The sequence below is a fragment of the Macrobrachium rosenbergii genome, chromosome 44 (assembly GCF_040412425.1).
Source record: "Macrobrachium rosenbergii isolate ZJJX-2024 chromosome 44, ASM4041242v1, whole genome shotgun sequence".
In the NCBI taxonomy this organism is placed as follows: domain Eukaryota; kingdom Metazoa; phylum Arthropoda; class Malacostraca; order Decapoda; family Palaemonidae; genus Macrobrachium; species Macrobrachium rosenbergii.
Window position 1 is genome coordinate 9,502,501 of NC_089784.1, and position 26,176 is coordinate 9,528,676.

Sequence of the window (26,176 nt, forward strand, 5' to 3'; positions counted from 1 at the left end):
TCCCTTTTCTTAGTCTTTAATACAATTTAGATTTCCTAAAAACTGGAATGTTAGTACAAACCTCCATTTGCGTTCCTAAGGAATACAGAAGCTTATGTGGTGTTCATTTTACTAATTGTGTTCATACCTTGCAGTTAACTTGTGTTACTTCCAGACTCATCCAAAATATGCCTCTTCCTTCCAAATAAGGCTCCTAGGAAGAATTTGTTAAACATCCTGTACATTACAAAGATTACCTTCAATGTCTTTTGTGCTAATTATAAAATCATTCTGTCAAGAATCCATAAAGCACTCTTATTAATCTCTTTTTATTTAATTTTCAATGTCAAACTGACAAATTTGGTAGAAAAAACATGAAAATGTCTTCATAAAAACCAGTCACCAAATTATTACCTAACCTGTCAACTTCTACTGGTACTTGATGTGTATCATGAAAGGAAATTGCTCTGTTGCTTTATCGGCTTGTCTGAAAAGTTGTGCATGCTGCCATGCACAATCTCCTTTCCCCTTCTGCAACACTACTGATATCTCAAGTTTTGAGGGACTGTCTTCAAGTTCTTTTTCTGAAATTTCTATTACACCCTCTGCAATAATAGAAGAAATATTTAAGAATGAAACATCCAAATTATTGCAATTACAATGACCTGTCTCATTAACAAACAAAATTTAACTTTCAGTCTTGAAATAATTCCAATATGCCATTTGGCAGTGTTTATCCATGAGAGATTTTAGTGAGATGTGTCTTAAACCATTTTTTACAACTTACCTTTGTTCCCCATAAAACATTTGTCACCTGTGCATAACTGCCAAGACACAACTCCATCTTCATAAGTGGTATGGTGAACTACACTTAGGATAGACTTTGGTTTCAATCCTGTACCAGTCCAGTCAATTAGCCAGGTTACTTCTCCAGTATCACTTCCCTCTAAAAAAATTGTTAAGAACTTTTAGTATTGGAAGGTCATAGAAATAATGATAAACTGAAATTTGTTAGAAATTATCACATAATTTCATGCTTAACATACTGTAAACACCAGTTCTATAAATTATGATAGAACTGAAGGGTATATACCATTCAAGTTTTTGGTATATTCTCTTTTTCTCACAACAAATTTTTCAGGAAAATTTTATTTTTCATACAACTTCATAACACACACAAACTGTATATCTTTAATAATTACCAGCATGTACTCCAGTTCCTACACTAATTCACCACAGATTTCAAATTTTCCTGGCCAAGAAATATCTTGGGACTATCAATCTGAAATTTCCTGGGCCACCACCACCACTGAATTGCTTACACCAGATGTGTTCAGCTGTTAGTGTGATGCCTTACTCTATCTTGTCTACACACATGAGATCACTGGTTGTTTTCTATCATTTAAATATAAACTACCATTATACCCAATACTGTATATATTGAGAAGTTAATGCTATCTTATTATTAAATAATCACTCTATCATTAAACTCAACACAAAAATTTCAAATTTCAAATTAATGAAAAGTACCATATGACAAATTGATAACAGCAATGAGTTGACAAAGAAAACAAATTGGAGGGCTCTGTGAAGCTTTAAATGGTGCTGCAGTCTACAAAAAACTGAAGTGTTGCTTAATCGAGGCTCATGGGGAACAGTGTTATAACTACTCTTACTTCTCTTAGTGAGATTTTTTATGTCTGAGGAACAATTGGAGACCACAAATACAGGCATATTTTAGTGATGGCGTTGGATGAAATATGCTTCCCACCTCAATCATCCACTATATTTTTGAAATTTTTTTTGTTGCGTGATCAATCGATATTTAACACGAGATTCTGCCAGCCCAAGGCTTTTGGTAATGAACAAAGAACTGAGCAATGGGCACCAAGGAGAAAGTCTCACTGTGCCAAGAGGAAAAACACTGGTTGGAGTGAATAGCAGGAAAGAAGCAATAAAAAAAAATACATGTATAACACTGCAGACAAGACCAAAGACATACAGTTTATTTACTAGGAATAGCAGGACAGGATGAAAAAAGATGGAAAAATATTTCATGGACAGTTATGTGATTGCATTTTATTATTAATCAATAAATAGTTCAACCAGACACCACTTGGTTAACAATCTCTACTGTCATAGGACTGATTCACAGGGTTTAATCTAATAAACATTTAAAATCTAATGTAATAATATACAAGTCCCTAAAATTCTAATAATTGGGTAAACTGAAACTGCTGAAAATTCTGACCAAATTTCTCCCTAGGGTTTGTTTCTAGTACAATACTTAATATATGTTGCTGGTTAAAAATGGGACTGTTACTGGTGATATGTTTCATTGCTGGTTAAAAACTGGACTGTTACTGGTGATATGTTTCACTGTAAGTGAAGTCTTTAAGAATTTAAGAAGACATTATAACCCAATGGGCACTTCTCCAGGAATGCTTCAGGAGCTGAAGACTGATTCAAAGGATCCTGGAGTTGTGAAGATGTCTTCAAGAATAATATCTTAATTACTGCCCCAAAATTTTCAACATTAAGTGACCCAACAGTATATAATAAATGATTTTTGGTTGTGCTCTGTTATTTTCATTTCAAAATGGACCCAGCAGGTAATTCTAAAACAACAGCAAGCACTAGTGGTGATAGCCTGGAACCACCAATGGCAGCTAAGGAAAGAGACAGGCAAAGACAAGCAGAGAGGTGGGTGACAGAAACTGAAGAACAGAGGGAGCAAAGACTGGCTGCTGGCAGAGCAAGGGACACACAAAGGCAGGCCACATGAAGATGATGAAGACTCAGGAGAAGGAGACCATGGAAGATGATGAAGACTCCAAGGAGGAGGAGATCATGGAAGATGAAGAAAACTCCCAGGAGGAGGAGACCATGGATGATGGTGATGACTCCAAGGAGAAGGAAGAGACCATGGAAGATGATGAAGACTCTGAGAAGGAGGAGGAGACCATGGTAGATGATGAAGACTCCAGGGAGGAGGAGACCATGGATGACGATGAAGACTCCAAGGAGAAGGAAGAGACCATGGACGATGATGAAGACTCTGAGGAGGAGGAGGAGACCATGGTAGATGATGAAGACTCCAAGGAGGAGGAGGACATGATGATGGAATAGCAAATGCGAGCGACAGTGAGAATCTGGTAGTTTCAGGTTTAAAAATGCTAAAATGATAAAGTTCCAGACATTTGGGTAACTTCTACTATTTCATATTGTGTTAAAAATACTGATTATGAAAAGTTGTGCTCTTTGGTACATGTGTTATCATTAAGGAATTTTGTCAAGGCTGGAAGTTGTGTCAGTGCATGTTGCTAGGGCTGAATCTAACTCTTCTGGTAAATGGAAGACTGTAAGAATCTTTCTTTGCTGGTGTAAAGTTCAAATGGTATTTGATCTTTCCTGAGCCTGTATGGGTATCCTGGAGAAGTGTCTGACCTATGAGATACACTTGCACAGTGTTTAGCTAAAGCATTTTTCACTTTTGTCTGTAAAATTATGACATTTCACTTTTAATACTGATGGAGGACTAGGAGTAAATGACCTTTTATATCTTTTAAAATTTCTTCCACACTGCATAAGGTGGGGTTCTCATCTTAATGGATGAAACAAAAGATGCCCTAGATTGACTAGCAATTGGTGAAGAACCAAGAGCTAGACAGGGGGCTCAAGAGTAGGTAGAGGAGTACCTGTAGAAGAACACTGGCAAGAGAGGCTGGAGGAAAGAGTATTGCTGGCAATAAATGCAAACATGTAGAACTGCCAGAGGAGCCTGAGAGCTTGTGGGCAGAAGCAAGCAAAGAAGCCCTTGGGTTGTGGACAAAGGGCAATGCATCAATGGCAGCCAAAGAGCACACACATGTGACCCTTCATGGCAGCAGACAGATTCAAGAGGAAGAAGGCAATCAGTGGTGATGACTCTCACTTGCATGAAGTGCCGAGAAAGGTACTCTACTCCCTCTGATGGGTGAAGCAGCGGAGAAGGTAGCAACATCAGCAATAGGAGCTAGCTGGATCAAGATTGAAACTTTGTCAGAAGAAACGTACTCCTTGTCTAATGACAGCTAAAGCATCCACCACAAAAGAAGTACCAGGAGCAGCACAAGGTACAGCTGATGACTCAGAGGCCAAAGTGACAACACCCTTATCAAACGGTTTCACAGCCTTTTTTCTTAAATCACTATTATCATGACCACTGAGAAGGGAAAAAATTAAAAGCAAATGGCACACATCATATAAAGAGAGCCAAACTGACCCCAACAGAAACTGACATGGGTCTCTATCAAAACTGGCCATTTTGCCCCCACAAAGCTCACCTTGTAATCCAAGAGCATGACGGTGACAAGGCAAAAAAGGAGGATGCATACCAAATATAATGACGGCAGATGAAAAATAAAAGTAAGGAGTTCCTGTAAAACAAAATACTATCACTACTGTTTATGATTTAATCCCAAAACACTGTAACTGGTACCATCCTACAGGGGTGGTAAATGATGATACAGGTCTGAATTCTGAGTCCACAGAAAAAACAAAGTGTTTTATAAAATATGAAAGCCAAATGTCTACCTAAGAGAAAACTTTGTACTTTGTCACATATATTGTTTCAGGATTTTTTTTAGAAGAGAATTACTTACCTGTCCTTGCTAGGTATACCATCTGCCAGTCTGTTTCCTCCTTTCTAAAAATGTTTTTCGATGAATGAATGCCATTTTCCCAGCCTTTTTTAGTCTCCCCTGCAGACGTTACTCTGACATATTCATTTCTGGCACACGAATATTTAACAAGAAACTCTTTCTCTGCGTGTTCCTCTGGGGTTATCTTGAATACATAGCTTGGGTTCTCTTCACACTGGGTTTCTCCTCTTGCTAAACGCCAAGCTAAGGAACCTGAAATCCTCCCGCCCATTTCAGCTGTAATGAAAATCAACTTCTCAGGAATGCAAAAAATATGCCATAAACCACTTAACTAAATGCTTACAACATATCTCCATATTTTTTGAGAGGGGCGAGTCATTTTTTGCACCCCAATCACCAAACCCATATGGTAAAAAAACAATCAATTTTTGGTTGACAATATTTTTAGACAGTTTAACATTCAAATAAATATATCCTCAAGTATTATAGCTTAAAAAATTCTCTGATGGGTTTACAAATAATTTTAAGAGCTTATGTCATGCTCAGTCACCAGGCATAAAATTTTATTACCCTCCCTCATGATCTGTCATCCCAGATAATTTTGAGATACCATTTCTACAGATGAGTTTTCGTCGAGATAACTGTAACCAGATAACAGAAAACAAAAAAGACTTGACTTTATTACTGAAACATAACTATAAAAATTATTTCTTTAAACATAAAGGAATACTATACAGTAAACCACCCATGTTCGCATTCTCACAATTTGCGGACTCACCTATTTACAGATTTCTCTATAGAACATATATGCAGTACACAATATTCACGGAAAATTCACCCAATCGTCAAATGGTGACAAATGCAAGGTGATAAGGGAGGAAATGAGTAAGAAAGGGAGGATTAACGTCAGAAATGGAAGAAATAATGAAATACAGGGCAAGCAAATGATTAACAACAGAAGTATTGATGCTCAGCTCAGAAACTACTGAAGTCAATGTAATACTGTCTATAATCCCAAGATAACTCCACCAGTTCATACACATCACTATCACTCTCTTCAAAAAAAGATAACAGGTGAGCCAGTTAACATGAGAGCTAAACTCTACCTCATAAATACTTCACAGAACGTGTCAACTTGAGCTGGAAGACAGTTGAGAGAAAGGTGGCAAAGTGCACAGGGCTTGGCCCCGAGACATGCCTTGTTTCCTGTTAGCAGAAAAGACCAACTGATGCAGGGCAGTCCAAAGAGTGGACTACAGACAAAGGCTCTGACAACTCTCTCGAAGGAAAACCTAAGAAAGTTAGTCACTATGGGATGAGCTGCGATCTTCATCAATAATATGGTCAAATGTCTAAGCGTTAAAAGAAGAATATGCCTTAATTTACCTATCATTTTCTTCATCAATAATATATATGGTCAAATGTCTAAGCGTTAAAAGAAGAATATGCCTTAATTTACCTATCATTTTCTCCTGAACCATATATGAAGCATATAAAGGCAGAACAAAGGGAGGAGGAGGAGGAGTAGGTTTATGGCCAGACCTAATGAACTGTTTAAGTAATCTATCGGCGAGAAACAGTGAGACTGTCATACACAACTGAAACATTCGGTTTACACAATGCTCATTCCTATTCAGCCTAACGCTTCTACCTCTGCTTGCTGTAGATGACAATGCAAAAACAAAACAAGCACAATACCTTACATGAGAAAATCGGCCAGAAATAGTCAAAACTATTACTACCGATTCACACCGTATGGACATGGACATGGCATGAACTCTGACAAGAATGTCATGAGTTCTCACAAGAATGCAAATGTTCCATTGCCACCTAGTGGGAAACAGGTGATGAGGGAGAGAGTCCTTGCAGGTCAGCCAAGCATTATTTTATTTATTCTGAATACCAATCACACCTAAAGGAGCAAAGATATAAGCTAAGTTTAAAAGAATAGTAGATAAGATTCATTTCAAATAATAAGTTTTTATGTTGTTAAAAATGGCAAACTATGACAGCCCAGTCTATGGCCCCATGAATGATGCAATACTTGGTAAAATTCATGGTAAGGAAACACAACTAAATTTTAAGTAAAACAAAATAAAATATAATAACAACTGATGAGAAAGTTATTGTATAAAAATGTATTCAGGGCAATAAGACAACAGTAGGCTGTGCGTAAACAAAGTCTGGCTATGGGGTGGCTCATATATATCTACATATGGTATTGCAAACTGATTTATGCCAAAATCCGGCTTACATCAAACGCAACGTCTATCTGTGGAGTATCAGTTAGTCCCCTAGTTACAATGGACCCATCGTTAGTCAAAAATATCCTAAGTCGGAGGCAGCCTAGCCTACACTATACAGTATAATCTATACATATACAGTAGCCTAGCCTACAGTATACAGTATACTCTATACATATATGGTACTGTACTTTACAGTACAGTACTGTTAATTCTTTTTTTTTAATTATTAATATCAGCTAATTCTGGAAGTTCAATGCAGATTGACTTTTGATAATACAGTACAAGCAGAGAAACTGCATAACACAAACAAGAATCAGACGTGTACTGTACTCAAGATTTGGTCCATCATCGGCATACTTGAACGGTGTCAGGCTGTTGATGGCTATGTTGAACTAGTAAATATCAGAAGAGGAGGATGGCAATGGTAAGGCAGCAGGTTCATCAATTTACTCATCTTCAGCTGTTATTTCTTTGGCTGTTAATTAACGAGGTGTAGAGGGTTGAGGCTCAAATGTGGTGGAAGGAGATGGCACTGGAGTCGTTTTCTTAAGGAAGGCATCCATTGTAGCTTGCACAGTGCATTTTTTCGTTCTTTGTAAATGACTCTGTAACATGCAAGAACGTCTTGAAGCCCTGTCTCAACTTTAGCAAATCATTCAAAATTCATATCCATTTTACTAAACAGTTTCATACCAAGTTCAACTGAGGCAAATGCCTCTGCCATTGTCTTTGTCGTAAACTTTTGCTCTGGCTCATCTTCAATTTTTTCTTCCTCTTCTGCTCTTTTTCTCTCTCTGCAAGCTCAATTAAGTCTGTCGTTAGCTCTACATCTTGTATGTCTTTGAGCTCTTGGATATCTTCCTCTTCAAGTTCTAAATCTAACTTTACCCAAGTGATACAGTCTTTTTATTAATTTCCACAACTGCTCCATCCTTATTAAAACCTTTAAATGAGTTCACATACACTTTTAGCAGATTTTTCCAAATCCCAGTCATACATTCTTTCTTTACCTACTTCCACCCCTTTCCGATGTTCAGAATGGTATTTCTCCCCATTATCCGTAGCCTCAACAGCCTCAGCAAACATGTTTCGAGGATAATAAGCCTTAAACGTAGCCAAGGCGCCTTGATCCATGGGATGTATGAGAGAAGCTGTTTGGTGGCAGAAACACAACTTTTACGTTCTCATTGATATCTCTGTGCTGAGGGTGGCCAGAAGCATTGTCAAGAATCAGCAGAATTCTGGAGGACAACACTACAATATTCCTTCATTTCTGGAATAAATCGGTGCACAAACCAGTCTTCAAATAGCAGTGCAGTCACCCATGCTTTATTATTATGCTGGTAATGCAAAGGAACTGTATGTATGCTGATTCTAGCTAATAGCCTCAGATTTGCAGAGTGATAAATCATGAATGGCTTGAGTTTATACCTAGCCACATTTCCCCCAAGCAGAAGAGTCAACTGATCTTTGTATGCCTTAAACCCAGGCATCATTTTTGCCTCTTTGTGGATGTAGGACTGCTCAGGCATCCACTTCCAATACAACCCTGTTTCGTTGGCACTGAAGATTTGATTTGGCAAGTACCCTTCATCAACAATGATCTTATGCAAAGCATCCATTTAGCAGCTCCTTCTGCATCAACGCTTGCCGTTTCACCACTAATTTTCACACAATGAAAATTGTGGCAGGTTTTGAAAAGCTGAAATCAGCCATGACTTGCTACAAAATCTTTGATGTGGGTATCATTGTAGTTTTTCTTCAGTTCCTCGCAAAGCAAGCGCGCCTTTGTTTGAATGGTCAAGAAACTGAGTGGCATATGCTTTTGTATCTGGTCCTCCATCCACATGACCAGTAACTGCTGCATTTCTTCCAATGGCCCTGATCTCTTCTTTGTTATAATCGTGGAATGAATTGAAGTGGATGTCTTTACAGCATCCATTATCTGTTTCGTCTTTAATGATTATGGATACCGTTGACTGTGACAGATGCTCGTCAAGTGCTATGGCCATGACTGCCTTTCCCGTGGCATGCTGGTTGATAATTTTCATTTTCTGCTCTAAAGTGATGGAATGCCTCTTCTTCGTCATGCCACTAGCAAGATTTTCACTTGGACGTTTGGAAGACATGCTTTTCTTACACAAATTTGTGTTTTAAATAGTTCAAAATGGAAAAAATCACACACTAACAACGAACCAACTTAATCTGTGCATAGCGAGTGCAAATGAGGGATAGGTCAGGAGAGCGATTCACATATCCCAGCTTCTTGGGGCAACGTATCGTACCATACCCTGCTGCCCGAGCCCATCGCGCAAGATTTAAAATTTTTGTCATATCGGTATCGTCATTGTAACATCGAAAATATTGTAACCATTACCGCCACTGTAACTTCAAAATATCGCAATTCAAACCATCATAACTCAAGGACTACCTGTACATTAATCAGAGTAATTTTTTTTCTTTTATATCTTTTATACAGTCCCTGCTGTGCAGGTATCATAAATCAAACTTTGTTCACTACTAAATTTGGAGAAATCCTTAAACTGGGATTACACATTTTGAGATATACCATCTTTGAGTAACATAGTGGGATCCCATTATTCACGGGTAATATGTTCCATGGACCCCTCTGGATCCCTGTAACTGCAGCTAATTGCAAACACCATATGTAATAGTTTGTGCCCATATAAACCCCAATACTTCTTATAATAACTATTATTAGTTATACACTGCAAAGAATGAAAAATTATGGATACAGTATTTCTTAAAACAGCACAGTACGTGAAAGAAAAAATTTTCAACAAATGAACAATTTACGATTACTTAGGTAGTGCAAAATGCACATTAGTCAATCTGTTTATACTTATATAAATCCTAGTACTTCTTATAATAACTATTATTGGTCATATATGACAAAGAATAATGAAAAAATTATGGATTTTTTCCCTGTGGCTAACTGCAGGTAATTGGATAAGCAGACATCAGCAGATACTGGGGTCTGACTGTATAATATAATTTTACATTCATATGAAAATTTTCACGGCTAAAAACTCTTAATAAAACCAGGGATATCTGTGAAAATACAGTGAAAGAGAAAGATCTGCATTATCAACTCTAGGGTTATAAAGAGAAATAATTTCAAAAACAAAAAATCTTCAAAATACCTGTACCTGTAATCTACTTTACACCATGGTGGGTTACAAAGATGAGAAAAAATTAACCAGGTTGGCACTTAAGGGGCCTTTGACCACTAATACAGTACTTGGCAACCACTTTGTAAATATAAAAATTTATTACAAAGGTTACATTCATGTGCTGGATCCTTGTCTAGTTAAAAACTACAAAATGTTCTCAAATAACTTACATTTTTTGGTGGCACGTTGTGGTTTGAAAAACTCAGCAACTTCATTAACAAGGCGATGTTCTAGAAAACGTCTTTTGGCATCTGGAAAAGCTGCTTGGCGTTGCTTGTTTATCTCTAAAATGGTGGATACAAGCCATGCTTCCCTGCAACTGTTGAAATTCATTTTGTCATATCTTTCAGTAATTTCTCTGTACTGTATGATGACCAATCATTCAATAAATTTCTCGGGATTTTAAAGAAATCTGTATGCTACATGAGCTTCCAGTTTTTATTCTTGTATATGCAGTATCACAAAAGGAAAGTATATACAGTACTGGTACTTAATCATTAACCTGGCATCACTGGGACAAGTAGGGTGCCATATTAGTGATTTTACCAGATCACCGAGTGGTTAGGTTATAAATTTAATTACTACTTAAATGGCAATGAAATACATAAAATAAAGTTTCTCTCTCTCTCTCTCTCTCTCTTTTTATATTGTAAACTGGCTGTAAGTCAGAAGGAATTGATTTTGTACTGTTTTTGTTTGTTTTTTTTTACTGCAGGTGCATATTAACAACCAACAAGGTTATTTTTTATTTCCATTGTTTCACACAAGCTCACCTCACTTTTACTATTAAATATCAAGAATATGTATGTAGTGAGCTACCCTTCATCTTCTCTCTGATAAACAAATGACTGGTGACCTTACAAGCATAGTAGATAGCAATGATAGGCATTTACATGATTAATCAGTTTATAAGAAAACTCTATTTATATAAAACATAGTATTATATGTAGTTAATTTGAAGACATGTAACAATTTAAAGATCTCTGGGCATTATCATTCACATCAATATAATGACTGGCTTACAGCATTTACAATCATTAAATGACCAATGAAAAATGCATATAAGTTACTTACGCCAGAAAATTTGGATAAGCCATGCATACACTTACAAATCAAAACAGAATCAGTACTTTGCTAACAAAGCTTCCAGGAGTAATTTTATCATTCACCAGTCAAATTTAAGATGAAGAACATAAAAATAGTCACCTAATGTCTGACAAAGTAAGAAAGAAAATAAAGATTAAAAGCATAACAAAATCGAGTCTAATGTCTGATCATAAGCACATCTACTTTATAGAGAATAGCAGATAAATGGAGTAATACAGTACTCTAGCTATTTTTCCCCATTCTGTGGTAGCTTGCTATCACTATCCATTTTTAATGGTCTACTTTCTCCGTCAGTAAGAAGAGAAAAATCAATACTTAGAAAATATTAAATCACCCTACCAACTACAGCTGCTTCAAACCTAGCAGTCGCATAAATCAAGTAAAAGATAAGTTGAATTAAGCGCTGCAATCATCACCTTCATAACCATTTTTACATCAGCTTTACCCTTCAAGGGGCTGTCAGACATAAAATGAATTCTATCTACACTTCTCCATCCCGTGTGCTTTCTGCATGAGCTCTCATCAGATCTATTCTTCACCTGTCCCCTTTCTCCATGATCTCTGAGGTCTTCCTACAAGTCTTTGTCCTACTTCTTCCATATCTAATACTTCTCTGACTGTCTTGTTTCTAATCCCTCCTCATCACATATCCAAAACCTCTCAATTATTTTTCCACTGTAAACTAGTCATCAATCTTAACATTCAGTGGTCACAACTTTTCTAAATCTAATCCATTTTCATTGTCACAGTTTGTATAATTCAATACAAATAAAAATACCCACAATTAAAATAAAAATAAAGAACACAAGGTAAAAACTGTTGAATGCAGACCAGCACAGGAGGGGCTAATACATTTGCCAACTTGAGAAATAAGCAGAAATACATAACATCAATTCTAGCAGTGACTAACCACTGCTATAAACAATCAATTAAAGCTAACTTAACTGGCATTTGATGAAGTCTGAAAATTGACACAACATGCAATTACATCTCACTGTAGAGAAAGATCTGTATGGAGATGTACAACAAAAGAACAATGAACACCGTTTAACTTACTCTCTTCTTCTCTTAAGAACATCTTTAGGGTTTGATGTGTAGCGCCATGTGACATCTACAATTTCATCCTTTGAAAATGCTATGACGTAAGTTAGCTTCTTACCCCAACCACTCTCATATAAAAGTGGTTGATCCATTTTGTTTTCACAGGAATCAGCATGAAGCCAGCGATTCTGCGATTGTGAAAACACTTCCGTCCAAACATGGTCTGTGTGATCAAGTACATATCTGTAAATAAAGCTCTGTAAGAGTACCAAATCTAAAAATAATGTCTTTTGTATAGTAAATGTTACATATCTTTTTCATAGGAATGAAATGAATGATAAGAAAGCCTACTTTTGGAGACTGAAACTGCTGACCTGTGTTTTACTAAGCCAACACTACACACGCATCCCCTCAGAAACAAGAATAAAAGGAAAGGTTCCTGATATGCTACTCCACAAGTTTGGATCATATTGGCCTACTGCACCCAGGCTTCAGCTTTTAACCTCTCTTCACTTTACCAGCATGAGTGGATATATTTAATTCTCCTCCCCAAAGCCACTGAGGTGAAGTAAGCATTACAAGTAGGTAATCTCACTGAGTAGAAAAAACAAATCTCTTTGGGGATTTCAAAGACTAAACTGTGTTTTTCCATGAAAATGCTATATCCACTTATTAACAGATGGAGTAAAAGGAACAGAACCAGATATGCAAAAGCATATACTTGGAATCATAGCAGGGCTGTTGCACCCATACCTGCAGTTTTAGCCCCTCCCTCCTGTACTGACAAAGAATAAGACATATTTAATTTTCCTTCCTGAAAGCATTGAGGTGAAGTACATATCTTTACCACTCATTCACAGGACAAAACGAACAGAACCAGACAGGCTGTGTCATTTAGTCTAATCACAGAAAGCCTATACCTGTACCTATGGTTTTACCAACTCCCTGGCCCAGCAGAGAGTAGACATATTTAATTCTTTTTCCAAAAGGCACACATGAAGTTTGCATTGTAAGCAGGTAATTTTGCCTGGAAATAAGAGATAAGATGATGTATACTAGTTCTCCATGCCTTATGGGAGGAGAATTAAACATGTCTACTCACCACTGGTATGGTAGGAACAGGGAAAAACCAGCTATCTGGTTTCAGTATACCTGTTATCATTCCAAGCATATACCATAATAAACTTCATACCTCACCTCAGTGCCTTGGGGAAGGAGCATATGTCTACTTACTGCTGGTGGGCCAGAGAAGGGCTACAATCAGATATTCATGCAGTAAGCCTGCTATGAACCAATTAATAGCATCTGTTGGTCCACCCCCTTTATGTCATCTGTGAATGAGTACATATGGTGTCAGCCAAGCAGTTTAAGTTCCCAAAAAGGTTTGTCTTATCAGCTATTTCCAAGTGAAACTTCCTGCTTATAATGCAATTAAATATGCAACATTACTGTACATACTACAGTATATACACATAATTCAAACATTTCACTACTTATAGAAAGGAATTTTGCTATAAACCACTTAATTAAAACAAGGGACAACATACCTGGCATCCATGCCCAAAGTGCGGCACAAGAGAGTAAAGCAGTTTGCCCACTCTCCACAACGTCCTTGCCTAGTCTCTAACAATTTGGCAGGATGATTATATCGGACAAAACGATCCTTTGTACCACACAGCTATAAAAATTACATTATGTAAGAATAATGGTAAGTCAATCTAAAGTAATCTGGTGCAGAGTATTGTTTTAGTGGGTTTGTTGTATTGTCAAGTGAATTAAGAGTATTCAAATATACATGTAAAATTTTGTGCAACGAAGAATAAAGTCACAAAAATAGCACATTCACATCAATATATTTAAAAAAACTAGCAGATGCTTGTTATCGCTCACATTTGCTAGTTTCTTGTTAAAGTTCTGATGTAATTTAATATTGAAGTTGTATAACAGGAGTAGTATTTACTGTGATCTTCATAATGCAGGTGGTTCATAGTTAGCACATGAGGTTAATTAAACACTTCATAAATTCTAAAGGTCAAGTAAGTTATATTTTTAAGATGTCTTCACCACTCCAGGATCCTTTGAAGTCACCTTCAGCTCCTGAAGCATTCCTGGAGAAATGCCCATTGGATTATAATGTCCTCTTGAAGTCTTAAAGACTCCAGGATCATGTGAAGCCTTCTTCAACTGGAGGACAACCCATTGGATTAAAGTCTTCTTGAAGATGTCTTCAAGAGCTGAAGATAACTTCAAAAGGATCCTGGAGTAGTGAATAGATGTCTCCAGCTCCTGAAGCATTCCTGGAGAAACGCCCATTGGATTTCTGGGCATTATAACTCCAAAGACAGATTCTGGATTTCTCTATGAAATGTTTGTTTGTTTGTTTGAATGCACACTTCGAGATTTGCAAGGCTGCAGCAGGAGGAGAAGAAGACAGCTGGAGTCTTGGAGACTTCTTCAGGAAGCCACCATAATCCAATGGGTGCTTATCCAGGAGTTCTTCAGGAGCTGAAGATGGCTTCACAGGATCCTGGAGTCATGAAGACGTCTTCAAGAAGACTTTGTAATCCAATGGGTGGTTCTCAAGCTGAAGAAGGCTTCACATGATCCTGGAGTCTTTAAGACTTCAAGAGGACATTATAATCCAATGGGCATTTCTCCAGGAATGCTTCAGGAGCTAAAGACGACTTCAAAAGATCCTGGAGTAATGAAGCCGTCTTATAAATATAACTTGTTTGACCTTTAGAATTTATGACGTGTTTAATTAACCTCACGTGGTAACTATGAACCACCAGCATTAGGGGAGGGGGAGGGGGAGGGACACACACACAGACACGCAGCCACACACACACCGAGACAGAAAGGCAGCCAAGGAAATTAATATAATAGATATTCTCAATACAAACCCATACCTGTATTTTACATTACCCTTATTGTATGTCTGTACAATACCCAATACACTTGACAGAAAAAAAAAAAGTTCTCACTTGGTGTCAGACTTCCACAGAAATCAGAAGGAAGACACTTCTAGTATACCAATGGGTTTTTGTTGAAAAACCATTTCTTTACATCAGCCTGAATAACTATGTAGGGTGGTATGGTTTCTTCCTCCATCAAGAATATTTAAGCCACAGTTTTTGAAGCCATGGGAAACTCTTGGAGAAACAGTTAAATAATACCCAAAAATTCTGAGGGTTAACAAGGGGTCATGAAATGTAACAAGGTCTTCTTAGTAAGGTCAAGGTTGTATTTCTTTGGTCTGATCAAAGACTCAACACTTCAATTGCCATCAATGGTGTAAATGTTGTTACAACATGCTACTACGTCCAAAAGGAAAGGGATACGGAGCATGAGAATGTGAAAGATGAACCTTGTACGCCCAAATCCTCTAGGACTGTTAAACTTATTCTGCTGCTGTTATAGGCCCAATTAGGTTTAGAACATATCAAAAACTTCTGTGTTAAGTCTTGTAGATAAAAATATGCACAAGTTAAAGGAGACCTCCTTGAACCAGGGTTTACAACAGAATTTAACACCCATGTTTCTCTGAAAAAGTTGGGAATTTGACAACTCTTATTTTCATGACCCCTAATATTGTAAGAACTGACTATAAGAACCCATTATAATATAACTCAGGATTTTCAGCTTATTTTTGAAGGGTTGGCTTCAAATCTTTGCATGCTATTTCTTCACCAATGCCTATTATACAAGTGAGGTAACCAAAAAATTACACTTTTGGGTCACAGGTGGTCTAGTATAATTAAAAAGTTTCATTGAATTTCAATCAATCATCTCTGAGAAAAACTTGATTAAAACGTGTTGAGAAAATGGCTGAAAATGGCCAGACAATGGACAGTATATCTACTTGTTAGGATTTTGCTTTTGAGATGATTCAGTGGCAGCCAAAAGTGTGCTCAGCGCGAGCAACTCTATCTATGAAAGCGTAGGTTCGAATTCACGTTGGAACAATAAGCATTCATTATATCGACTTTATGCAAATCTTCAAAAATTCTGAGAAAGTATGAAATGAGCGCCATTACTTGAAGCATGAAGGCTCAATATAATAGCTGAAAGGCAAATAATACTACACCATTATGGGCACTTATGCATAGCATGAAGAAAAGTACAGTAAGAGGTTTGTCCACTGTATGGACACATATTTTAAGAATTGTACCCATAACTTCAAACTAAATGTTATTGACATTTCATATATTATACAAAATATCCTACTAAAAACATCAGTGCTGTGACATGAAATTATTGGTACTGAATTGCAGAAATGACATGGAAACAACATTACTACATGACAAAATTCACATTAGCAACACGTCTTCTATAAGACTGTGGAAGACAATTAAAATTTACCTGGCATGAATAGCCTTCAACTCTTTCTCCACCCCACATTAAGTCTTCCTGCGTTGGTGAGAGAACATCTGAGGCCTTCATTTTCTTTTGGCACTGAGGACACGTAGGAGCATCAAACCACTTGAAAAACTTTGTTTTAAACCACTCTAAAAGTGCCAGTAACACACAATCCTAAAAATTTAAAAAAGTGTATAATTAAAAATGTGATTCTGTGATTCAGCACTCAGTTTCCTGATTCTTCAGTATAAAATCTTACATTTTTATATATCTTGACCTTACATAAAAACAAACAACAAACATAAAGACACACTAAAAAGTACACAACATGCTACTGCATCATCAGTTAAAAATATTAGCATCCTGACTAAGGAAATAAGATATTTTTAAAATAAAAGACATTTATCATACTAAACCATTAACCATTGACAGTCTTATTTTCTTATACCAGCTCTCCTGTTACATCAACTTGAGAGAAATGCCACAAGGAAAAACTTCAAGAGAGCAACATATGCCGACAGAGAAGAATCTTGAACTGTCTCCTCTTCTTCCCATGATGACTGCAAAGTCGAAGGGTCATTGGAAGTCCTTGATGGAAGAGGTGTCTTCAAAATGTCCAAAATACTATTCAGTTGGCGCTGAATTGGTTCCTGAGGAGGGTCTAACTCCTCTTGTGTCACAGAAGAAGCCTGATGAGAGAGAATCGGCGCCGTGCATGTATCCGGAGTTGGCGCCAAGTGGACAGCAGGAGCTGGGCACCCGGCTGATGGGTGCCTGGGCGCTACTGGCCGCTTTTGGGATAACAGAAGATCAGGAGCCAAATGATGCTCGGGCGCTACAGGGCGCTTGGATGTCACTGGCTTTGACGATGAAGAATGGAGTCTGGGCGCCAGATACTGGCGGTCAGGAGATGGCTGAGCGGAGATAAGCCGCTCAGGGCTATCCCAGAAGCTGCAAGAAGTTTGAGGGCTTCAGGGACGTTCTTTCAGTCTTTTGCAAGGGATAGGAGATTTTTCCTGAGCAGAAGGATGCCTCTTTAAGGGGCAATAGTTCTTTGAGAAATGCCAATGATGCCTCGAATCAGGGTTAGGAGTTCCTGGGCTCAAGGAGAGATGGTGGACATCTGAGATGTCTCTCCAACAGCCTTCTGTCACAGCCTGGGCAACAACAGGCTAGACTGAGGGGATGACTAGCCATGTATAGCTCCCACCAACCTCCCTTGGGCCTCCAGTATACCTCCTCCCAAGTTTAGGGGAGTCTGGCAGTGACCTCTGCCTGGGAGAGTCAGCAGGATGGGGAGCCACTTCCTCCACAATCACTTTACTGGGACTTTTATCACTATATTCATTCATCAAAAAACTGCACTGATTCCCTGAGTTGTGTCACTGTACTTACCATCAGACCAAGCTTCTGGTCAAACTTGCTCTCAAGACTGGCGAAAGCGATACGGTTCGGGAACAAGGGAGCCAGATGAGGGAGGAACAGGAGGGCTTGGAGCAAAAGACACATTAGAAATCAGAGGGTGCATCCAGACTCACCGGTTTGGGAAGTTGAGCTAATATCTAAATATTTACTCTCAGCTCTAGTGGCCACTTTCCTCTTTCTATCTCCTTCTAGCTTAGAATGATGAGAAGCTAAGTTTTTCCATGTCTTCTCATCCCAACCTACACACTCATTACAAGTTAGATTGATTGAACAGACATGATCTCTGCAAGAAGAACAAGTGGTATGAGCGTCATATGAAGCTTTTGTTAACCTGGTATTGCAGTCTTTGCTGCAGTACCGAAAACTGGATGAGCTAGAGTCTGACATAATCAAAAACTAGACAAAAAATTACAAAAGTTAATAATCACTGAGGAAAAAAAAAAAAAAATTTCCGAAGGACAATTAGCCTAACAGTGATTTTCATAAGCAACTGCCGAACTATGCAAACGCCGATTGGCAATTCTTGTTAACAGAAAAAAGCTGGTTGACCCAAAAAAACCAGAATAATCAAAAATAAGTTGATAAACAACATAAAATTAGTGCCGAAGGCAATCAATTAGAATACTTAACCGAAAAGAGAAGCTAACAAGACAAATTCCAAAAAACCAAGCTGCATTCCTACAACTGTGTGAGCTCTAGGACGGCAGAAAACAAATTGAACCATCTTTCAAGGATTGTTCCTCTCCTTCCCAGAGTAGAAAACTACAGCAATGTAATTACCAGGTAAGTTACTTAAAGCGTTTAAGATCGAGGTGTTACTGTGCTTCATTTTGCACTGTGGTTGCTGCCGGTTAATTTATTAATACATGAAAGGATGGGCTCCTTATGATCCATTTCTTTAAAAGCACTGCATTATTATTAAACAGTTTAACTGGATCAGTGAGCTAAATCCTGGAGTACTGGCTTTGTGCTTTATGACTGGGTATTTATCTGCTATTTAATTTCATCTTATTAGCCTTGAAAAATTACAACCAATGACCTTTTTATCGAGGTTTCAATTTACCACATCACCTCTTGTTACGTGCAAGATTTTCTGATTCCTTTCACTCACATTAAACAAGATATTTTTTAAAAACATTACTTTTATAATACAGTCTATAAAAGAAGTGAGCAGCCTCCATTTTTCTGCAGCAAGTTCAGGCATTTTTGAAGTTATTTCAGACACCAAAGGGAATTATTTTATCACTAGGGGCACTGAGTGTTCCCAGTGCATGGTTAGAAAGGTGGAACCAATCTTTTTCTTCTTGGAGTGTGCCTCTGGGGTGTTGAACACAATATAAAATTGTAAATTGATGAGTTTTATTCAAAAAATAATTCTGTTTCTGCTTTTGATAAATTTATGAAATTGAAAAATCAGTCATCAATAAAGTGTCTCATTTCCAGAATGTCTACAAATTTACCTGAAAATCTAATGGTTTCTCATTTTGTGGCAGATCTTTGTTAATCACTGCTAGTCTCTTCCTTGCTATTTCATGAAGCTCCTGGGTGGGAAGAACTTGGCGGGCCTTTTCTTGGATTGCTGGACTTTCGTAGATAAGCACTCTTTCAAATTCTTGCATTAATCTAAACCTGAATTCTATTTCCTTACCCTGAAATGGTAAAAATACTTTGATTTACTTTGAATTAAACAATAGCTTTCTACCTAAAAATAAAACAGCAACTTGAGTTAGATATGAAATACAGTGCTGTATATGGTAATGTTTGTATGCACAAGTACATCCCCCTGTAACTACAAAAAATCTTCAAAAACTTTTGCTTATCAAAATAATAAAAGGAATCCTCTTTTCCACATGTGAAGGTAAACTGAATACAATATATACAGTTACACAAAACATTTGCTAGTCACCTTTAAACTCACAAGCAGAGAAAGTATTTGCTTATAATCAAGTATTATTTTAAACAACCAACACCCATGAAATACATTTTTAAAATTTCCATTTTGACCTAACTGACCTAATTCCACCATTTCCATAACCTACACACACCACCTCCTACTTCAAATGTCAAATGATAAAATGTGCATTTTTACCCCAATGACACCACCACCTCCTGACAGGAAGGGGTGAGTTGACAATTTTCTTAATCTATTTATTGAAACCTTTCACTTGATATACAATATGACCAAATTTTAAAAATCTTCCACTTTGCAAAGAAACAGTAACACGGTGAACTTTCAACATCTATTATTCTATCATGCAATACAAGAACCCTATCCTGAGTTTTAAATACCCAAAGCAAGTGATGCATGCAAGTAGTAGGCATATACGATCATAACAGTATAACAAATAAGCTAAAACATAAAAGAAACATCTTAATGCTGGCGCTATCATTCATCTTAATGCTGACTTTGTCCTTTCATTTTGTACAAAAAACCCTGGCAATGGTTACATCTTTGGGGAAAAATTATGCAGATAGATAGTACAGTGTAAACCATCATAATTTTCAGTGACCTTATGATTTTTTTTTTTTATGTTTAGGCTGACTCCACACCATACTGGGACTATAGAAAATGTTCTTCTACACTACTGTGCAGCCAAGCTAAAAATCAGCAATGATAACCAAAATAGTATTTTAGTTGCAAGGAATTTTCAAGTCATGAATATTATAAACATGCCATATACAAAACACTTGAAAGCATGTTAAGAAACAAAATTGTTAAAATGTACCTAATATACAAATAAGGGCTAAATGTACCCCATAAACAAATTATACTCTTTATATGAAATATAATCAGTGGGTTAAATACTGTATGGCCAAATGACTAACTATACCCATTTGGCATACAGTATTAGGTATGTTGTCCATTTGGTAAATTTCCTATTGGGTTTACTGGAACAATCTGTTCATTCAGGATATTAGTCATAAGATTTCTGAGAAAGTTAAAACTACTGATATGATAAACAACAAAACAACATATAAAGCTGCAGTTCACTGGGTGGATTTTGTCCCTCAGTTACATTCTGCATATTGGGAGCATTTTGTCCATCAAGTGCACCCATGAAGGTTTGGGTTGTCTTAAAAGTTATCCCAGTCATCAAATAAGAGGTATGAACTTGACTCAAATTCCAGCAACAATACTGATCTTCAAACTGTCTTTGGTATGAGTTGGCTTTCACTCCAGAGGATAGGTAACCTTTTTGAAACAAACTCCAATTCATGTAAGCTATCAACTACATAGGTGACTGGGAGACAGCTAGGCCCCATCAACCAGCTGGAATTAAGGGCTGTTTTTTATGATAAGCAAGCTTTCCAGGACCTCACAGCTGACACACCATTCACTGTTTATATACAACACAATCATTATATCCTACCTTCATTTGCAATAAGGAAGAAACAAAATCAAGTGCCCTAACCTCTATCAGCTAGATCTCTAGTGCCAAAGATGATAACCAAACAACATCTGAAGATTCATACATGCCTACTGCCACTAAAGGTGAGAGTATCACACATCTTACTTTATGCCTAACAGCAATTGGTCAGATAAATGGATGATTTTTTCCATGATATGTAAATGCATTTCATAGCAAATGCTTACACTTAAGAGCACATTAAACCTACAAAACTAAAAAATTTGTCATAACTTCAACATGGAACCTGAATGTCTAAAATCTTCTCTACAAAAACAAAAGCTGAAACATACTGCTAATTTTCAAACCCTCTGTTAGTAAACCATATATACGTACAATTAACGCAGATGAAACAGTGGCTGCTGAACAGGCCTGAGCAGATGATTTTCCTTTATTTACTGACTTTTCCCTTTTTTCTTTAAGCTGCAGTAATTGTTGACGATACTGCTTCACATTGTCAAGGGAATTATCTTGTGGCAGGATCAGTCTGTCTTCACCCTGAAAAGTTCAGTGCAGTCCAAACTCTTACGAAGTTCAAGTAACCAGGCTTCACATCCTCCATTTACAAAAACTTTCAACATTAATACAACTTCTAACATTAATAAAGTAAAAAAGAAAACCTTACTCTCTTATTCATTTTCTTATCACAGATATTTCCACTACTTCACAAAGGGTCATGTACAGTAATGATACAGTATTGAACAAATACCTCTTCAAACCCCATTAGGAAAAGAATTTCAAGGGCACCTATGGCAGGAATCAATTTCTTCATAATGACTTTGTTATTCAGTTTGACACTCCGGTACTTTTCACTCGTTGGCTCATTCAAGATATTGTCAGCAATCTGTAAAAGAAAAAGTTACTCAGGAAAACAAGCCTAATAACTACTCTGAAGTTACAAAATACACCAGAGGAACAAGTCATCATGTAAATATTGTATAGCAAGATTAAAAGGAATGATGTAGAAAGAATAATCTTTAAAATCTTTTTGCTTTTACAGCTTCAATCACTGATGTTATACAAAGTAAGTCTGAAGTTGAATAAATAATGTCTACAATAACATCACAACTTAAAAAAAAAATATTTCCATATAAACAAAATCAGTTTTCTTTGTAAGACTTACAACTGCACTCTAAACCATTATCAGAAAACCCATATGTACTGAACTACAAATGAGGCTACTTCTTGTGGTAAAATTACACTTGAAAGGTATATAAAAGTATCCTCTTACCCTCTTAGAGGTACAATACTTTTCTCAATTTTTGGTTTCCATATGTGAAGCTGGGAGGCTGAACAATGATAGGCTTTAACTGTAAACTTGTACCACAGCAACAACATTCATACATGAAATCCAAAAAACCATAGGCAATCAATACTTTAATTTTTTATAGAAACCATTTTTACCATTTACATTAAGATCTGATAAGAATACTAAATAATTATATTCAGATGTTAAAGTAAATGCTGTACTCTATCACTGAAGCACATTCAGTATATGTATAATAATGTAATGACAAAGTATTAACTCTTTAAAATCATGGCATTTGCAATATCTGATTATTAATTTTGCTCACCTGGGTGCAATCTTTGACACCACACTCAACTTCCACACAAATGCAACAGCACAGTATAATGCTAGTAATACTAGCGTAAGAAACTTGCCATTGGCAGCTTGTGATATTGTCTCTACATTTTTTAAATGTTTTAGGTATAATTCCTATGAAGTTTGGGAGATGTGGCCCCACAGGCATAAAAGTAGTAATGATGGCAGTGTTTTCTCAACTAAAGAGAGAGTAAATAAAGTCCCTTCTTTGAGTATATAAGGTAGAAATAAAATGTGTGTATAATACGCAGAAATTTAGCAAAATGTTTCAGCCTACACAATATGAAGGACAAAATTATGGAATACAATCCACTTATAGGACTTGGTGTAAAAGTCACCAATACAACAACTGAAGTCTTACAACCCCTGCAATAATGCTATGAGGTTTTTTTTATTGCAGGCCAACTTGTGTTTGAGCTGAATGAAGCTTGGGTAGCAGTAGCCAAGCCTTTTATTGTCACAACAATCTATTCATTTCAACAATGGAGAAAATACTGAAGCCAGCCCACCTGGACTTGGACCCCAACTCCCCTACAGCAGTGATGGAGCTGCAGCACTGGCAAAGGAAGGACATTTTTCAACTTCAATGAAGAGCGTGGGGACAGGCCTGCCATATCAGACAACTCAGAACACTAGCGAATTGCATGACCCAAAATTTCTATGAGCATATCAATGAATGTGCAGATTTTGAAACCACCATTGCTACACTGGAGAAACTGTATGTAAAGACCCCTAATGAACAACTTGCATAAAATTTACTTGCAACACGGCAGCAAAAACCTGGTGAGTATTTTGATGACTTCTATGATTTTCTAGCATCTTCTAGAAAACAAGACTCTACATCTACAGGTAGCTTATGATTAAGCTTATTCTTCAGACTTAGCCTAGCATAATGCCAGTGCTCACCCCTTTGACCCCAACAAGAGTATAAACTGCTGCTGTGGTAACCACTGACCAGTCACAGACAGCATCGGATGATCTGGTAAGTGTCACAAAGGATACATCGCAGGGTTATGATACAACTATTTCCAAGAAGCAAACACTGACAGTTGCTCCCTCTACAAAGGGTGTTGTTTTTGTGGTGGGCCATACCACAGATGTACTAACTGTCCAGCATGCAGGGCCACCTGCAATAACGGCATCAGGAAAGGTTATTTTGCTAAGGGATGGAAGTCTAAATTATATGCATGCACGACTAAAACAGCTATAGTATTTGACTCCACTTGGCTGCCCATCACTTGCAGCAGTCACTGGTATCACCTTCCCCCAGAGCCTCTATCAAGTGACCATCTCAACAACAATCAATGGACAGAAGTTAAGTGCACTTGTTGATTCTTACAGTGACAGTAGTTAAGCAGATTAGGATTTTGCAGGGGAATTTAATCTGCAGGTGATTCTATCAGGTGAGGACTTCACTTAAGTGCAGAAGTCATTACACAAAACTCTCAAGGTCATCATTGTAAACCTCACTCTCCATCTCAATGGACAGACTTATCTGTTACCATGTCTTAGTTTAATGAAGGATCTGTGATCTGGCGCACTACTGAGCCAGGACTTCCATAAACAGCGTCAGAGTGTAACCATTGGGTATTGTGCCCTAGCACCAGCTGCAATGGAGGAGCCACTTCTTTCTAAATCTGTCACCTAAATGTAAACCCACTGCAACCCAATCAACAGTTCAGTAGAGTTGTCAAGGAATTCATTGAAGGAGAAACAGGGGTTAATTACAGGTTAATTACATTTGTGCAACAAAAATTGAAGGTAAATCCATATTAGCAACCAAAAAACTGTAGGGTAGAACTATAGGGTAGCTCTGCGTCGCTGACGGCACTACAACTTGACTTTTTCTACAGTTTTTTGGTTGCTAATTATGAATTTACCTTTAATTTTTGGCGCTCGAGTGTAATTAACCTGTAGTTAACCCCCGAAGTCCATCCAACAAGGGGTTTCCATACGCGATCTTCACAAGACAGAGCACGGGTACATCTGTTTCGAACCGTTCATATCCCGTCCAGCAAGTGCAATAACTTGTTAACGTATGGGTACACCCGCCCAGGCCAGTACTAAACACGGCGAAGGGACATTCCATTTGGCCGACAACAAACATATGCACCGCCAGTGTCAGAACCCCTAAAAGTGTAGAAAAAACCAGTTGAAAAGGTAAAAACAAGTGCGGAGCTAATATATAGAATTACCAACTGTAGAAAAAGTCAAGCCAGAAGGAAATCACCAGAAAAGACATAAGTCATAACGGGCACTTTTTCAAAGTTAGGCTAGCTAGCCAGGCTACTTCCACTAAGGTTGATGATCTGGTTTAGGTTATGTGGCCTACCATAATAGGTCAGACCTACCTGTAGTTTTATGTTATAATTATAATAATAATAATAATAATAATAATAATAATAATAATAATAAAATTCCTTATTTCGCTTTGGGCCATATACACTGAATACAGCCTACACATAGCCTAATGATCCCCAATACCCTAAAGTATGCCAAGCCACTTCTGCGCTGCCCATGTCCATGACGTCTCAATTCACCAAAAAATTTATAGCCCGACGTAGGGTAGTTTAGGTCAAACTACCTTACCTTAATTAGTGTTTCAAGTGCACCTTCCAGTAATTCTTCATTGTTCTCCAGTAAGGACTCGACACAACTTGATAATTCTCCCATTCCGAAGATGCACAACTCCTCTACAACGTCAGAGCTTTTCTCCTTTATGAGGCTTCTTGGTACGTCACCCCGTCCAGCAAGTTCACACACAATACGCAATCTACTTTTGAGTTTATGCCAACAACAGCTGACTTGCGTTCTTCATCGGTGTGGTGCACACGATGTCACAGTTCCGTATAATGACGGTAGGTTAAAATATTACCAAGGAGAACGTAGCACGGATTCTTCTTCTTCTTTTAACGTGCTTGTTTTCCTTCTTTTGAAGGACTTTGATGTGGCTTTGGGGTAGACTGTAGTCTCGATATCAGGATACAAATATCTCGTGAATCAAGTTTCTTTTATTTTAGTGTTTCCTTGATAATATCTTCAACTTCTCAGCGTCGCTATCTCAGACTTTAATATGTAAATTTAAATGTGAAAACGTTGACTTTATGATACTTAAAAAATGGGAACTCGGGGTTAATATTTTCATTACTTCAGTGAGTTTGTGAAAGAATAT

The 26,176-nt window shown here is 37.4% G+C and overlaps 1 protein-coding gene across 1 annotated transcript; it reads right to left on the reverse strand.

The window, feature by feature from the left end:
• Positions 1-203: 203 nt before the first annotated feature.
• On the reverse strand, positions 204-25,920 carry Pngl (N-glycanase Pngl). Its single transcript, XM_067087690.1, has 11 exons — positions 25,594-25,920; positions 22,111-22,245; positions 21,738-21,899; positions 19,455-19,643; positions 16,573-16,743; positions 13,758-13,888; positions 12,226-12,453; positions 10,233-10,381; positions 4,623-4,898; positions 767-925; positions 204-584 (listed from the first exon to the last, which is right to left on the reverse strand). The coding sequence occupies exons 1-11, from the start codon at positions 25,675-25,677 to the stop codon at positions 409-411; spliced, it is 1,860 nt and encodes a 619-aa protein (XP_066943791.1). The 5' UTR covers positions 25,678-25,920; the 3' UTR covers positions 204-408.
• Positions 25,921-26,176: the final 256 nt, after the last annotated feature.

Bases quoted from the DNA above. Each gene is read 5' to 3' on its own strand.
- Pngl (XM_067087690.1), bottom strand. From the start codon at position 25,677: ATGGGAGAATTATCAAGTTGTGTCGAGTCCTTACTGGAGAACAATGAA. The intron at 19,644-21,737 runs GTACGTATATAT...TTACCATTTCAG, and splicing joins CTGTTTCATCTGCGTTAATT to GGTAAGGAAATAGAATTCAG. The intron at 13,889-16,572 runs GTAAATTTTAAT...TAATTTTTATAG, and splicing joins TTGAAGGCTATTCATGCCAG to CTGTGTGGTACAAAGGATCG.